The sequence below is a fragment of the Diprion similis genome, chromosome 8 (assembly GCF_021155765.1).
Source record: "Diprion similis isolate iyDipSimi1 chromosome 8, iyDipSimi1.1, whole genome shotgun sequence".
Classification (NCBI taxonomy): Eukaryota; Metazoa; Arthropoda; class Insecta; order Hymenoptera; family Diprionidae; genus Diprion; species Diprion similis.
In genome coordinates, this window is record NC_060112.1 from 24,310,719 (window position 1) to 24,327,976 (window position 17,258).

A 17,258-nucleotide genomic window follows, 5' to 3' on the forward strand; every position below is an offset into this window, starting at 1 on the left:
ATAGTTATTACAAATCGTTAAATGCAATCGATCTATCGGTTGAATAAAAAAAAAAAAAAAACCGTCAAAGTTAAAAACTCGATTAAACCGCGCGATGGCCGTTTATTATTATTTTATCCGTTAATTTGGAGCTAATCTGGCTTGTAATTTCGAATAGTCAATGAAATCGTGATAATTGCTGCTAATTACTCCACCTTGTAAGAATAATTAATACCTATAATATCCGTATATAAATATATACATCGGTTGTTACATATTTCTATACTTATTATTATTATTATTATTATTATTATACGGTACGATGGTTGTATAATATCGCACGTGATCACTGTATAATGTAATACGCGGAGCACGAACTTGTAATATCGTCGACAGACTGCAGGAGTTCTGAGCTGTCAATTAAGCCGACTGAACGATGCTAATTTTCCTTATTAAAAATCACTTGTTATTTTGTATACATTATATATGTGTGGATAAATTAGCAGCCAGCTGTATAATAGATAATTGTGCTGCAAAGATTTTATGTACTAATTTGAACATCGAGACGTCATTTTTTAGCAATTCATATTTTACAAATCAATTATGTCGTGTATTGGAATGGTAGGAAACGATGATGACACACGTAAGTTATGCGGGATCATTCGGAAAATTGTTAACGATCATTTAATTTACGCGATGACGAGTTTACTTTGTTTGTTTTTTTTTTTTTTTTTTTTTCTCTCTCATTCGCATCTACGTACCTCGAAATTCTAGCGAAATCAGATTTTGAACATTCAAAATTGTGGATAAAAATTTCAAATTTGATCGAACACTGTCAAAAACCTCAAAGCAGGAGTTTTCGGGTTCGCTGATTAAACTCGGCATACTGATTTTCCAAAAAACATACTGATTTCAAATTCGTAATCAGCGAGCCCAAAAACCCCTGGACAAAGTTTTTTCACCGGATTCGTTCGAATTTGAAATTTTCGTAGGGCATATTGTATCCGCCATGTTGAATTTTTAAAATCCAATTTCATCTGCGTAATCAGCGATCCCAAAAGCTTCTAATTTATGTAAAACATGTATATATATATACATATGTAGAGGGTTAACTTTCTCGGAAATGAATAATTCCCTTCAATTCTCACGATTTTTTTCAACCAATTTGTTTCTAACAATAATCATTTACATTGTATCGCAATAATTACTCTCGAGTATTGAAAACCTATATATCTATATACAGTCTTTCTTCACCTCATGTGCGCGATGAGAATCTTTAATATTCTGTACAACTCCATGGTAAAATCGGAAATGAAAGTAACGCATATATATATATATATGTAACGAGATTTCACTTTAACTGCCGCGCTTCAATTCGCAAATAGATTCTTTTATCATTATTATTATATAAAGTGTGAGTTTTCCGTGTGATAAAAAAATTTCACAAACTTTGATATTTATATTTATTTTAAACGTTACTTAATTGTAACAATCGAAATTTCACGCTTCGATAATTATCATGAATTTTATTTAAATACTGCTGAAGTAGAAAAGATGATTTAGGAGCAAACAAAAAAAAAAAAAAAAAAAAAAAACAAAACAAACAAACAAACAACAAATTTTCTCGCTCATATTATGAGCGTGATTTACATCGTACTGCAATAAACTATTCGAGGAAAAAATGTGTAAATAACTGTCGTCACGTTCGTGGGCGACAATTATTAATATATATAATCTAAGTATAAGTTAGCGTGCGACGTAAATGGTGTTAAATAAGACGTGAAATATTGCGTCTGTGAATCAAAGTTCCGATAAGGTGTATAATATTATTATACATAAATACATATGTGTGAATAAAAAGTAATAAAATGTATAAATATAAAGTTTACATGTGTATAAATAATTGTTCGTAACTATTTTCATAACCATGATTGAAAAAATTAATTTACACGCGTTGCCTTTTTCCCTTCGATTTGGTCACGTTGATTGGACAATAAATTAACGTCAAGATCTTGTTTAACCGACGAGTAAGGGAATAAAAAAAAAAAAAAAAAAAATGTATAGAAAATGAAAAATACCAATTTTAATACAATTTTCTAATGACTGTATACGGAAGAAAAAAAAAAAAAAAAAAGAAGAGAGAATGTGATTATTTTTTATCTCGCAATCGGCGTACGTATCACGTAAATTCATTTCACGCGCGTAAGTTGCAGACATCGACTTTGCGTGTTGCGTCGTTACGACGTCCCTGCATGCGTTATACATGATGTTCCTCAGCGTTGTTTTACTCGTGCATACTCGTATTATAGATAGTTACATGTAGGTAAGGCCAATATAACCGTTACGCAACACTTCCATCGCCCAGGCCTTCTTTTATCTTCTGGGACGCCAAAGGAATACCGAAATGCAGTAAATATGTAGGTATGTGTAGAAAAAGCATGGCAATGTTCTACTATTTTTACATATGTTGTAATAATTAATTCCGTTATACTAGTGTTGTGCGATTAATCGATTAATTAAGTTTTTCGATTAAGAGATTAATCGGTTTCTCGATTAATCGATTGACCGATGGTTTCGATTAAAATCGTCTTTTCGATCAACCGATTAATCGACGGTTTCGATTGAAATCGTATTTTCGAGTAATCGATTAATCGACGCTTTCGACTCACAAACCGATTTACCTGCAGAATTATTAAAACACAACTTCGATTAATCGAAGAAAGACGATTTTAATCGAAACCGTCGATTAATCAATTAATTGAAAAAGCGATTAACCGAAATCGTAGATTGACGAAAAGATATCGAATCGAAATTTTTTCATGAAATGATTCAACGATTATAAATTTATATGTATATTTAGGTATAATACTTATTAAGAATATCCAAAAATGATCAATTTCGATTAAATCGATTGTTTTTTCCCCGATTAATCGAGTACAATCGATTATTTTTTCAAACTCACTTAATCGACCGACTCCATACGAAATAATCGATTAATTTTGCCGATTCCATCGAATCGTGTTCGTGCATCGATTACATTTAGCTCAATGGCCATCGCATATAGGTACTTATACGTATATATAGGTATAAGGTTGTATTGAAAAAAAATCAAATCTATTAGTATATAATTAAATCGATAATTAACGATATAAAAAAGATAAACCGCGGCTGCATGGCACGCGGAAAGTTATCAATCCTCTGCATGTATACGCTGCGATTGAAAAAAAAAAGAATACAAATGGAGATAAAACATGTGAAAAAAAGAAAAACAACAACAACAAAACAATAAAAAAAATCGCCCACCAGGTGTCTATTACATACGCACGGTTATAAAGCTGATTATATCGGCAAGTAAGTTCCTTGCAATGATGATAATGATGATAATGATGATGATGATGATGATGATCAGCCAGCGTGACCGACTCTCTAGCCGCGTGGAGGCTGTTTCTCTCCGCAGCATCTCGGAATCTAACTTATATGCAGGTATTTCGTACATAGTACAAGGAAAATGGCAACAGTTCGTTTTCGTTTTCTCTCCGGGTTTCGCGCGGTTTTCGCCATATGTCAGCTACAAGTATAATCTAAAGTGTACACCTCCCGAGGTAAATTCTGACCGATTCAAGGTCACCGGTGTCGTCTGCTAGGCAGGTTAAATAAACGGTAGAAGACGACACCGGTGTCCTTGAATCGGTCAGAATCCATCTCCTAATGTGTACACTGTACATATATGACGTATAAGAGTTATATACATACAGCATAAAGAAAACCGTTGCACCGAATGTTACTGCAGGGTTAGGTGGTGCAACAGTTAGAGGTGTACGTATTCATTGTTCCTCAATGACGAAAGTCGACCTCGAGATACATTTTACAAACTCATACATACATACATATATATATATATATATATATGTATGTACACACATTGCATAGACGAATTATATACGCCTAATATGTATATTTTTATTCTTTCCCTTTGTGCCTCCTGATATGCATGGTTTATAATATATGTATATGCAGGTTATACATACACACGTGAAGGTATACGTATATTTACATTATACGCTTCTCTTTACACACGATCGGTTTTTGATAACTTTGTATAAGATATCGCTTTTTATCGCCTCGTTCTCTATGATCTGTATTATGTATAGGTATAAATACGTGTATCTGCGATATATATCATCATCGTTATTGTTATTACTATTATCATTACTATTGTTGTTATTATTCTTACTTTTGTTTTTGTTGTTATTCTTGTTGTTACAATGTCGTCACGCAGGATTAGTCACAACTTTGAAACTCGAAATGATGGTGGGTACTAGTAACTATAAAGTGTTGCGGGGGCGGAGGGGGGGGGGGGGGGGGGGGGTCGTCTAACTTGAGATGTATAACGGAATATTCTCGAGTGTCGTCGTTCGTCGCCGATTTCAATACGATCTTTGACACCGGCAGGATTGTGGCATTTTTTTTTTTTTTTTTTTTTTTTTTACCTCTTCTTTCTTTCTTCCATTCTCTATCTCGCTTATTTCGATTTGCAAAGTCTTGCGTAGAGCAGCAAAAAAAAAAAAAATACTAATAATAAATAAATAAATATATCTATAATATTGCGAGTATAAAATTTTGTTTTGGTATAAAGTACCCGTAGTAAAAGTCAATTATTATAGGCATATATTTATCGTCTTTTATCATCTTTGAAAATATTTTTGGTACACCTGATGATATTCGAATTATTTCTGAGTCATTTATGCGTTACCGATTTCTTATGCATACTGCGTACATACATAGTATGGTAGTGTAAATGTGAAAATCAAACAGATCGAAAGTGACGTCGTCTGGAAACTAAAGTCGCGTACATACTGCGGAGAAGCGAGGAGGGTAAAAAATATATATATATATATATATATATATAGATAAATAATAAAAATAAACAGCACAGTAAGTATGCATAAATTTATACGTATTATATTGTATATATATATATGTATATTATACGTATTGAATATAAAAATATATACGTTTGTACTCGTAGTTAGCATACCCGTATTAAAATAATATTTCCTTCTAACAATTCCAGTCTCCTCGCATATTTATTCCGTATAAAGTTTTTTTTTATTTTATTTTCTTATTTTTTCTACATATACACAAACATTGGATCAATGGTAACGTCAATGCAGTATGTACCTACTATAAGGAAGACGCGTTTTCGTTTCTCATTTTATTCCATTTATATGTGGTTTTAATTTGAATTTCTAGTCAATAAAGACCACTCCTATGTACAGTCAATTATTACATGCCTCTTTAGGTTTTATTTGCGTATGTAAAATACATTGTAAGTAATACTTCGACCGGTTAATAAATAAAATTAAAATAAATTCTATACACTTATTATTGTGTGTATGTAATTACAATATTCTTGTAAATCAGTATAGGTATAAATATTAGATAATTCTAATTAACATTCCATATTTAGCAATGCTTAATATATATATATATATATATACCTATAACAATACTATACGTTTATGGCAGATCATATAACGCTAAGAAGAAGAAAAAACTAAAAAAAAAATACTAAACGAAACAGTATGAAAAAAAAAAAAAAAAAAAAAAAATAAAGAAACAAATGCTCGTTCCAAATCAAAATAAATAATACACGGTCCGGAGATAATAAACATTGGCTGTTTCATGCGATTCTCTTCTCTCTGTCGCCGTAAAAGACACAGAATTGTATTTACATTGAGCTTATTACAGGTATCAATATATACATATATATGTTGTCTCCCATATGTGTGTGTGTGTGTGTGTATATATATTGTGCAAAAATACGAAAAGAGACAAGAGTTTACGGTATATATATATATATATACAAACAACACGCACGATATGATAATCATGATGATGATGATGATAATTATGATATCGTCGTCGTCTTGAAGTTCGGATATTGGTGTGATCGGAGTGAAGAGAAAAGAACGAAGTATGGAAAGTATAAAAAAAGCAGAGAAAAAGAAGAAAAAGAAAAATCAAAGGCGACAATTCCGGATGATGAATCCCGGATCGAATGAGGCACTCGGTCATCGCGTTGGTATTTCGCGCGAAATATCGAAGAGACCGCCGGGATGACGACATGTCACAATATGCCGTAAGTCGAATGATCGCAACAATTTCCGAAAGATATATATTAAACAATTGTACATATTTTTTGTAAGAGTAGATACATCATAAAGTGATAACAGAACTTTTTCGCATAGAGCGTTCAATTCCATACAGAAATACGTTTTGGTCTTATCGGTACACCGATGACTTGACGAGCAATAAAATTTTAAAGTTTAAAAGAATATTTTTTCTTAGTATTATTTAAATGCGAAATAAAAAAACCTCGCAGTATTAATATTAGAAAAACCCAAACCGTGACAGATTTTTAATTTTTTTTATTTTTTCCTCTCGTCGTTTGGAACGATATTTTTTATTTGAATTTTAAAATTATTTCTTTTTCGAAGAAAAAATAAAATACAGTCATAATAACAACGATGAAAGATATAAAAATTCAATCCGTACTATTCATCGGTGTATAATCGAGACGATCTTACAGATTTCAAGGTGGAGCTTATGGCTGGTGATGATGCGATGGCGACACATGTATTAATTAATATACATATATGTAAGGATGTGCAGGTACGCGATTAGCGTTCGATCTCAACAATAACAATGCGCTACTATAATACCGCTGACCTTGAGCTGGCAATAATCACTCGAAGACAACGCAAAGTGTGCAAAAAAAAAAAAAAAAAAAAAAAAAGTTATTCTTCCTCGCTTCACGGCCTAGGATAAATATTCTGCATATACGTATATGTATATATATATATTATGTAAATGTATATATACACCATATGTATATTGTATATCCGTCTTTCGTTGCATTGTTTTGAGTTTATCACGTGTGTCGGACGTAGCATAATTTCCGAATTTATGTTATTATACGTAATATTGTAAGAGAACACAATATTATACATATATATGTATACATGTAATATTTTTTCGCGGTCACAATTTTTTATACAACGTACAATTTTAAATAATTTTCTTCTGTAATTTCCCTTCGCAAAATGTTTTCTTTTTTCTTTCTATCATCATTTTCCTCTAGCTTGCTTTAATTTTAACAATAATTTAGAAAATTCGTGTGAATTAAATGAAACTATTTAAATTATTTCAAAATACCGCGTGAAAAATACGTTGATTATTACACCTGTATTATAGTACCTATAAATTTGAAGGGTTGTGCAAAATTTTTGCACGCTTTCTTTTCATCCTGTTTTTTGTTTGTGTAAGGAAAAAGTTATGCAGTGAAGATAAAAAAAAATATTCTATTACCTATATGGATTGACTGATGAAATAATATCGTAGAATTCGATTATGTCGTGCGGCCAATGAAGGTAAAGAAGTAATTTCCGTCTTTTCTTATAAGCAACTACAAATTCCATGCGATAATAGGATGTAACTGTGATTTCACGGTCGAAAACAGCGCTCGTGCATAGTTTCACGTGTACGTACGTACGTAGATATACCTATACGTATATACGTATCTATATGTATGAATACGTGCACTAAAGTGTAAAACACGTTACCTGCGCACAGGTGATTAGAAGCGTATAATATGATATCTATACAACACGCGGACGTAACACGTAGGAAAAATGTGTTATCTCGCTTATCTATACGATGTGAAATAAACTATGTGTTATATTATATTTATACACGACGAGTAAACCGAGCGTCAGACACCCTGAGCCTCCTCCTCGCTAATTGCGTTATGTTATGCACACAACGATTATACTCGCAATTGTAACGATCATATACTACGCGGTATTCCTATTCAAAAAAGCAACGTAATTTTCAATTATATAATAAAATAAAATCAATTACTGCCTTCGTCATCCTCGTACAACGACGAGATAACCGAATAATAGTTGTGAAACTCAGTTGACACATGTTTTTTCGAGAAACACGAAGGTTCCAAAAAATTTTCCCTCGTTTTCTCGGTTCTCCTTATCGAGACGAAATCAATACTGTACTCAACGCTTAGAAATTTGGTTACACCCTGTATATACGTATACCGATAAAATCTGTTTATAGATCATACACCTGTACTACTCGGAGATAGATACTAGATGGATGGATAAATCTAATAACGTATTCAATAATTATTCACACACACATTTGTGTAAGAACATACCTATGCATATTATCTGCGACAAGATATTATCAAAGGACGCCGTTAAAAATCGAACGACCCCGGCAGGCGGGCGCAACCTTGTTCGATTTTCGCGGTGACGGTGTTACGGTTCCGTTGAATGCGACCCCCCCCCCCCCCCCTTCGCCCCTTGCGGCGACGATCAGCGCCCCGACGCCATTTTACTGGTGTCAATCTTGTTTACTTTTCCGCGGCGCGAAGGGGGGAAAAGCGGTTCACCTTCGTCCCTGTTGACTCCCCAACGGCGTTGGCGGCGAGATGTATTGTGTGCGCAGATTTTTTTTCTAAAACCACCTGTTTTGCCACCGCGGTTTCTTTCTCCGTTCAGCTTTGCGGCGTTGCATTGACGGTTAAAGAAGCGCGCGAGGCGTCTCTCTCTCGCCATCGTACGTCGACGTCACGTGAGGAGACGATGCGTGCGTGTGTTGTTTACCCCTCTTTTATCGTTGGGCGTACTGCAGTAATATTCATTAATGCCTTAACCCTCCGGCTAACTTGTTTTCGGTTCAAAACAACATGCGAGTTCTATTCTATATGAATTATGTGTCAATGACTTGCAATGTTTCACGTCAGCTGCATAGCCAGTCATTGTCACATAACTCGTATAGAATCGAACTCGCGTTTTGTTTCAAACCGAAAACAAGGTAGCCGGAAGGGGAAGGCATTAATTAATATTACTGTACACACGCATGTCGACTTTCTACACGCCGGCGAAGCAACCGACGAAAAGGGGAAATGGTAACGTGGCTCATTCAGCGGCGCCTTAATTGCCTAACGACTTGCGAGACACGGAATGCGGCACTCTAATTGTGGGTATTTTCATTCGTATTTTAAATTTCACGGAAATACGATGATCGTGTAATACCTCGACTTTTCACGATCGTCTAATACTATCGGAGAATTATTATAACAATATTTTTCGGGGTTGTTGATTACGAATCTGAAATCCTGTTTTGGAAATTCAAGATGCCGGATCCAATATGGCGGAGAATATTTAAAATTTCATTGCAACTGGATGAAAACCTATATATATGAGGGTTTATCGGGTTGCTGATTACGAATCTGAAATCAGATGTTAAAAATTCAAGACAGCGGACTCAAAATGGAGAACAAGTTTGAAAAATTAATTAAATTTGCACAAAAATCTGAGCACAGGGGTTTCTTGGGGTGATAAGAAATTTTGTCTGCCATATTGGATCAGCCACATTGAATTTTCAAAATCTTGCTTGATAATATTATCACAGCAGTGATGTCTTGGTTATTTAATCGGTTTCAAACTCAATGACGGTAGCGCTGTTACTATACTTTTCAAGAGAGCTCGTTACACGTACAATGAAGTAAACGATTGAATCAGAATTACAGTTACCTTGTACACTCGCGCAATCGCAGTATGTGTGTATGAATATCCATGTACGCAACCGGCGAAAGCGAGTTACGAATCTCGTGTATATGCATGCACGGTTCGGGGTGTCTGGTTAAATTCCGGTAACAGATTTAGCGATAATCTCGAGAGCAGGCCGGTTTCAAAACAAAGACCGAGCCGGTATTTACGTCTGGTTTACTGTTTCAGGTCAGTTTTCACCACGTATATGCGAGAAGTGAGAAAGATCATTTGAATTGGGTTACGAAAAAAGATGTACTGGGCCTTGACGCTCAAGTGTTCCAGTTCCTCTTTTCCTTTCCGATTATCGCACCTCGCCGCGCCAACGAGTTTCACGAACCCTGTTCGGGGATTCCGTGATTCCGGAAAATTTATCACTGCAACCGGAGTGATTTAAGGCCTGGATTAAAACACACCCAGTTCCCGTAGACACTTTGGTGATTCGTTAATTAGGCTAATACCTTACACCGCGTGTATTGTATAACCGATAGCAGGTAATCACGACATGAGAGTCCAGATTAGGCCAGCTCTTAGGTTAATTGAGTGCATAAAAGTGTGCGCCCAATTCCCACGGCGTAACAAAAACGGGTCATTCGCATTCGCGGATCGGAGTTGTAGGTATATGGTAGGTTGCACGGTAGGTGATTTTCGCCACCTGATATAGAAGGCATAGAGTACGCGGTGGGTATAGAATGTCATACTCGTTCCACTGCCAGCATCATGCGAACCAGTCTTACACGAATCTAGTTTTCGGTATACCCAACGTGTAAACTAATTCGCATAATTACCTATATATTTCTGGACAAGTGTATAATATAAAAGTCGAATAATCTTGACGAAATAAATTCTGCGTACAATTCGAACGTTTCACTGTCAGCATATAATTTCAACAATTATACAGGTATTATAGGTAAATCAAAATGCAATTGATGTGTAATATTTCGCTGTCACATGTGATCCAAGCGTATCGAGCAATGAGTAAAAAAAAAAAAAAAAAAAAAAAAAAAAATACGACCAATTTTAATTACGCTGTACGTGAAAAACGTTGAAAGTCTCGTATATACCTATATAATTCCGCATCAACTTTTGACGTCGATAAACAATTACACTCGTAATCGACGAGAGTTGAAAGTGCATTTTGCGCACGATTCCATGATAATTGGCACGCCGCAAAAATCCACCGTGGCGAGAGAAACACGTAGTATGTACATACATATATGTACGTATGTGACAAGTGTAGGTACCTGTGTGTAGATTTACCGGACTGGACGGCTGGCCGTCCGGCGTTCCGGTTTTTCCTCGATCCTGAGTGGCACACACCCTTCCTCGATATCGCCCCCCCCTCCCTGCCAAATATCGCCACCTGCACTGTTACCGTTTCTTCGTTCCTTCCGTGTGAGGCGGCTACGACAGTACGACGGCGGAAATAACTGGGATCCAACAGAACTCGCTACACGATTATCGTATCGTGAGGATGATACTTAGCGTTGCATCTGAGGGACGCGTCTCGGAGCGAAAGAAAAATCAGTCGCTTCTAATGTCAACCGGTCGGCCGGTATTTTTCCCGGCTTTAGGCCGCGCGGCTCGTTGTCGACGCTCGATCGACGCACGTTACGACGTCCTTTCGTCACGGCCGCGATCACTGGACTGTCGGGGCACTCGGATCGGCCTGTTGGCCTGCCCTCGGCGCGTTCATGTTACTTCTTCTCACCTCGCCCCGCCCGGCGTCCCGACGCCATTCCTGCTCGGTGAGATCCAGGTATGTCGGCCGATGTGTGCGATGCACTTACACACGTCGATGTACCTGTCGCCTTGCGCCCCCCGCGGCGCCGACACGATAACCATCACACAGTAACGGAAAGAAGAAGAAAAGGATGAAGGACTTCCGAAATTTCACATAGCAATCGGCCCTTAAGGCTTGAAATTCGTTAACGAGCGATCGACTGATTCGCGCTGACTTTATACTCGCAGCTGCTCAACGACGCGCTGACTTTGGTGCAACGCGCTTATTGTTAGTTAGCTGCAACCCCTCGAACAGCTGACTGCCCTGGCTTACAGACGTAACACGCATTTCTTTTTTCTATGCGCCGCTCTATTCCCCTAGGTCAATCGCTATCTAAAAAATAGAAGCCCTAAAATTGTAATTTCTCGATACTACTATTTTTCTTCTAATCATTTTGGCAAGGGGAGGGGAGGAGGGGTCATTGGTAATCGATATATCCAAAATTTTGACCAAATTCTGCAGTAGCTTTGGCTGCCACATCGAATTTATGGTTTATGTCACAAAAAATTGTTACGACAAAAGTTATAGAGGATTACATTTCCTACGATTTAATTGTGACCATTTTTGGTGAAAAGTTGAAAATGGGCGATTTACATCTTATTCGACAAAAATAAATTTCCCCCTAAATTCAAGATGGCGGTCGAAGCTATTGCAGAATCTGGTCGAAATTCTGAATTTAGACCACCAATGACCCACTTTCCAACGACAAGAAAAAGAAAATAGTGGTATCAAAAAATTCCAGTTTCAAACGTAGGTACTATACATCCCGACTGAACGCGATCCAGGCGGAACGGTGCGCTATACATGTATGTTATACTTATGCAGCCTGGCCTGTAACTTGTGCGCACAATGTGGATTGTCGTAGGGCACGTGCGACGGTTATTAGGGGCGACCCGCCTGTTGTTGGCTGGTTTTAACATTGCAGAGAAATAAATGACGTAGTGGGACATGGTCGAACACCAGTACCATGGTTAAAAAAAAATAAAAATAAATAAATAAATGACGTGGAAAAGATTTGGGTCCCATCCGTAAGGGCCAACGTTTGTCTGCAGTGTACTGCGTAGTTAATCAAACTCGTGGTTTTTTCATTTATGCCTGCGTAAAACGGATTTATTAATAATTTGAAGCGCGGGGATGCGTATAGTCTTAATACCTACGAATTCTCGGTATTCCTCTACTTTCAGTTTTGGTGTAGAAATCATGGTTGTTACTTGACGATTTCATGCCGTATATGTAGTTGTACGTAGTACCTGAAATTGCGGGGTTTGCTCATGCGGTTGTATATAATTACACAATAAAGACAAGTTGATTGCTTGGTTTAACTGCCATTTTATTCTTGCTCCCATTTTATCGGAGAGAATTTCTACCCCGTTTCTATAACGCAGCTCGGGTCTGCTGCACTGATCCTGCACGCATTCATGCGTGTAATAACGTCAGGAGTCTTCGAACGTCCTTGAACCCTCGACGGCATCCTTGAGCGGCCTTGCGGGCCTCCGATGTTGCATGCATAACCGTCTCGACTTTGTGAATTATTCAAGAATTTACACAATATGAATTGTACGATCTGGGTTCGGAAATACGGTCGAATTTGTAGCTCGGTTCTTTATTTTCGTGAACGAACTTCGTTACGAAAATATAAAATCAGGTGTAATTTTAACTTCATTCGAAATCGGATGTGTACTTAATTGCGTAATACCTGCTGCGGTAATTAGTTTTCGATTAACATGTCAATGAACCGCGAGGTACGCTCCTTGTAAAGCTTCAGAGCAGTTTTTGTTGAAACCGGTTTTTTCAAACTCTCTACCAGGATATCTCGAAGACCGTAGATCCGATCCGTCTCAAATTCACAGGGCAGCCGATCACCATCGGATACTTCCAAATAACTAAAAAAGTGGAAAAAATTAAGTGAAATTGACCGAATCGAATCTTAATCCTCAAAAATTTTCAAATAAAATATTTCCTGATTGACGTAAACATTAAAAAACGACAATTCTCATAGTTGAAAAGAGCCTTTTACAATTAGTTGTAGTGGGTGAAATTATGGAGAATTTTATGATGGCTTGAGACGGTAGAAGTTCCAAGTCATTTTCTGTATCACAGTCTAATTGCTGAGCAGCTAGTAAAGTGAAAATCAACAGCCTTGATTCAGAATCAGTAGCAGAGAGGAGCCTGATCGAATCCAAGTTCCTGTTTTTCGTGCTCCGTTTTCGTAGCGCCCTCTGATACGTTATAGGCTTTTGGAAGTAAGTTTTGAGATCCTTAGACGGCAAAAATATGTCGATAACATCAAGAAAGCAGTGGGTAATACAGAGCATATTTATCAGAGCGGAGAGCCACTGTGGTGATCGAAGTTGAACACCAACATTGCTAATTGCTATCAATGCGCTATTGACGAACTTCGTAAGTTCGAAATTCACTGCTAGATATTCTCTATCATATACGACTATATAAAATACCCATCGAAGCGCTGAATCTAGGCTTAATCAACGGATGAAATGTGTTTCTAAACGATCGTATCGAGAAAGACTCAAGACACACTTATAATACCGCTATACTCTACTGAGGTTTAGCGCGCTTATGGGTTGCGTGTTAACCGGCGCAGCCGGTAAAGAAGGTATCAAATCGCTAACGCGACTTCTTACGGCTGCGGACCATCGCGCCGACTTACCCTCCGAGCACTGGTCAGGAAAATTTGCCTAGGAATAACAGTCTTCAAATTTTTTGGTCAACGCAGTTATATCGAAAATTAATTGCAAAAACCTATTTTGCGTCAGAGTATACTGGTAAATTAGATCATCGAAAAATGCGAGCGTGGCTTTCCGAAGCTCATCTCCGTAAGTAGCTTATGTAAAGAATAAACACCAACGTAACGCGCATCGACGACCCAGCATGCCCGGAACACCTGGTGGCCTGAAATGGACTTAACTTTACGCAATAAACACAAATCCACACAGGCTGGATGCATCTAACGTTGCCGACGAGCTTCTAGAGTTATCTTTTGGGCAGCGTCGCGTTGACTGCGTCGTAAACGAACGGGATATTCGGTGCAAGTTGAGAGTTAAAAGTGTATAATTTGAAGAGAAAACGTTTTCCACATGTTCCGCGAGTATTTCGGCGACGTCTGAACAGTTCATATCCCTTCAGTGTGAGCCAAATATGGACACCGGAATTTACGCGTAATCCATCGCCCGCTATCCGTTCGGAAATCCTAACCTCAAAATCTCCACGGCAGGGCAGAGACGCGCGGATCAGATATCCGAAAACCCTCGCTGCTGTTCGACGGAGGCGGTTTAATCTGCGCCCAAAAAACGCCCCTCGAACATTTATTTACTTGACCCTTTCAAAGCTGGCCGTGTTACCGACATATGCCGAGGCTGCATCGGTAACGTATAATCAAAGATAACACTTGATTCGAGATGTCTCGATGAAACGATGATCTCCGAGTAAAATGCGGTCTTTCATAGTAAGCAGACAACGGTTGTGACAACATTCGACGCGCCACCTGATCTCGAACTGCTCATTTTACACGTGCTCAATTATCCCCTCGTCATTTCTTCTCTCGCACGATTATATCAGAGATAAAATAACCCAGATTTCGTTCGGTTAGTTCCGGTCTACACCTTCTCAGTGTTTTCCACAAGCTGAAACAAGTCCAGAAACGAATCGTCGCAATGAGTTCTCAGCAGAGTCCGGCTGCCCTGCAGGCAACCGTCGACGCCGACAAGGTGTACTCGTGGATAATCGAGTTGTCTAATCCCGAGACGCGAGAGAACGCCTTGTTCGAACTGAGCAAGAAGCGTGAAGTTGTTCCCGACCTCGCCCCTATGCTATGGCACTCGTTCGGCACGACCGCTGCACTGCTCCAAGAGATTATCAACATATATCCTGCCATCAACCCAGCTACTCTCACCGCCTACCAGAGCAATAGAGTCTGCAATGCCCTCGCTCTCCTTCAATGCGTCGCTAGTCACCCTGAGACGAGGTCTGCTTTTCTGCAGGTAATGGAAATTGCTCGGAAACCAGTCTTTGGTTCGCTAACAATCTTGTAACGTTCTAATAACGGTTTATTTCTCTGCATCTTCTAGGCTCACGTACCTCTGTTCCTTTATCCGTTCTTGCACACTACGAGCAAGACGCGACCCTTTGAGTACCTGAGACTAACCAGCCTTGGAGTGATCGGAGCGCTGGTTAAAACTGACGAGCAAGAAGTAATCACGTTTCTACTTACCACCGAGATAATACCGCTCTGTTTGAGGATCATGGAGAGCAGTTCTGAACTGAGTAAAACCGTCGCTACGTTTATACTTCAGAAAATACTGCTTGACGATAGCGGACTTTCGTATATATGTCAGACTTACGACAGATTCAGCCACGTCGCTATGATCCTGGGAAAAATGGTTCTGTCCTTGGCCAAAGATCCCTCCGCCAGACTCCTCAAACACGTTGTTAGGTGCTACTTGAGACTATCGGACAATCCCAGGTTCGTATTTACAGATTGGCAAGTTTATGACTCTTGATTCCTAATTTAGAGATCGAGTTATGGAGTTTCAAATTCAAAGACAAGTAGAAATTTGCTTAGTTCTTTCGCTATTTCAATTATTTCAATTATAGATTGATTTGACGAAAGATTGCTGTGAGGAAGGATTACGATTGGTTTGAAATTTCTGATGGCTCTAAGGTGTTTTTACCTTAATATTGTTACAGAGCACTTCTGGCGTTGAGGCAATGCTTGCCAGATCAACTCAGAGACAATACTTTTGCGACCTGCTTACAAGAAGACAAATCCACTACCCACTGGTTGAATCAGCTACTTAAGAACCTGGAAACTGGACCTCAGCCAGGGCCTCAGACTCAGCCAGGGCAACCAGATCCCAGGACGATCGGCATGTCTCCCTTGACATCATAGACTGATTAATAATTTTCCTATCGTGAGGTAGAAATGATATTTTAGTAATGACTGTTGAATTAAGTGCCACTTGATAAGGAAAAACAGTGAAGGTAGCAATAGGGCGAGAAAGTTATAAACTTATTTTTCTTATTTAATGAAAATCACAACTTCACACTGCCACGTGAGGGAAATATTTTGGCCAAAAAAGAAAATGGATCAATTCTCCGTTTCCAGGATTTAGCAGGCAACATTATTAAAATTTCATAAGACAGAATAGCGAAGAAAATGAAGATAGAAAAAAAAGAAGAACATTCATTTGTAGCAACAGTGATTGGTAATGTAAGAATACAAAGAAATGACTGGTATGATTATTGAATAATGACTGACACCATTCTGAATATAGTCGTTTATTACTTCAGTCATAATTTTTCTTCTCTTTTCTTTCTTTGATCATGCTCCTAAAGTTTTCAAAAATCGTGTAGCCCCTTCGACATATGCCGACGTCACCTAGGATGCCCGGGTTCAAAACGATTTCGCTGTAGGTGCGTTCGAACATGAAATATTTGTACATTAAATTTATGTTCTCATGCTCTTGAGAAACAGCATGTTATGAATAATTTGAATGAATTCATTGACTGCATTGAGTTGAGGTAAGCTTTCACACCGCCAAATAATTTTGAACATCGGGAAATTTGCGTATCTAGTTTTGAGTTCTGTGATTGGTAGCAGCGAGGATTTTTCCTTGCCATACACCTTCTACCGCGAGGATATTATTTGCAAGGTTTCTTTATATTCATATTATTTTATATGTCTATACTATATGTATAAAGAAATATAATCAAAAACAAACAATGGAATTGAACACTTTTAATTTACTTACCGAAATCGATCACAATAACAAAGATTACGAATATTCTTATTTTGAAATATTGAATAGTAGCCAGCGCTCAGGGTTAGCTCTTAGCTTAAAAAGAGT

General features: G+C 37.9%; 2 protein-coding genes across 6 annotated transcripts in view; one reads left to right on the plus strand and one right to left on the minus strand.

The window, feature by feature from the left end:
• The window catches only part of LOC124408989 (mucin-5AC), a 47,023-nt gene extending 35,752 nt beyond the window's left edge, over positions 1-11,271 (minus strand). For 3 of the 4 annotated variants that reach the window (XR_006929483.1, XM_046886368.1, XM_046886367.1), the window contains exon 1: positions 10,856-11,271. The gene's annotated coding sequence lies outside the window, so the exon portion shown is untranslated. The remainder of the gene's footprint in view (positions 1-10,855) is intronic. The other variant, XM_046886369.1, reaches the window with a different exon arrangement.
• Positions 11,272-14,360: 3,089 nt separating this feature from the next.
• On the plus strand, positions 14,361-17,111 carry LOC124408996 (CCR4-NOT transcription complex subunit 9). Of its 2 annotated transcripts, XM_046886383.1 has the most exons (4): positions 14,361-15,392; positions 15,480-15,874; positions 16,099-16,327; positions 16,438-17,111. In XM_046886383.1, exons 1-3 carry the CDS (start codon positions 15,066-15,068, stop codon positions 16,298-16,300), a joined length of 924 nt encoding a protein of 307 aa, XP_046742339.1. In that variant the 5' UTR covers positions 14,361-15,065; the 3' UTR covers positions 16,301-16,327; positions 16,438-17,111. The 2 variants fall into 2 exon arrangements, with proteins under 2 accessions (XP_046742339.1, XP_046742337.1); XM_046886381.1 differs by having other exon boundaries at positions 16,099-17,111.
• Positions 17,112-17,258: the final 147 nt, after the last annotated feature.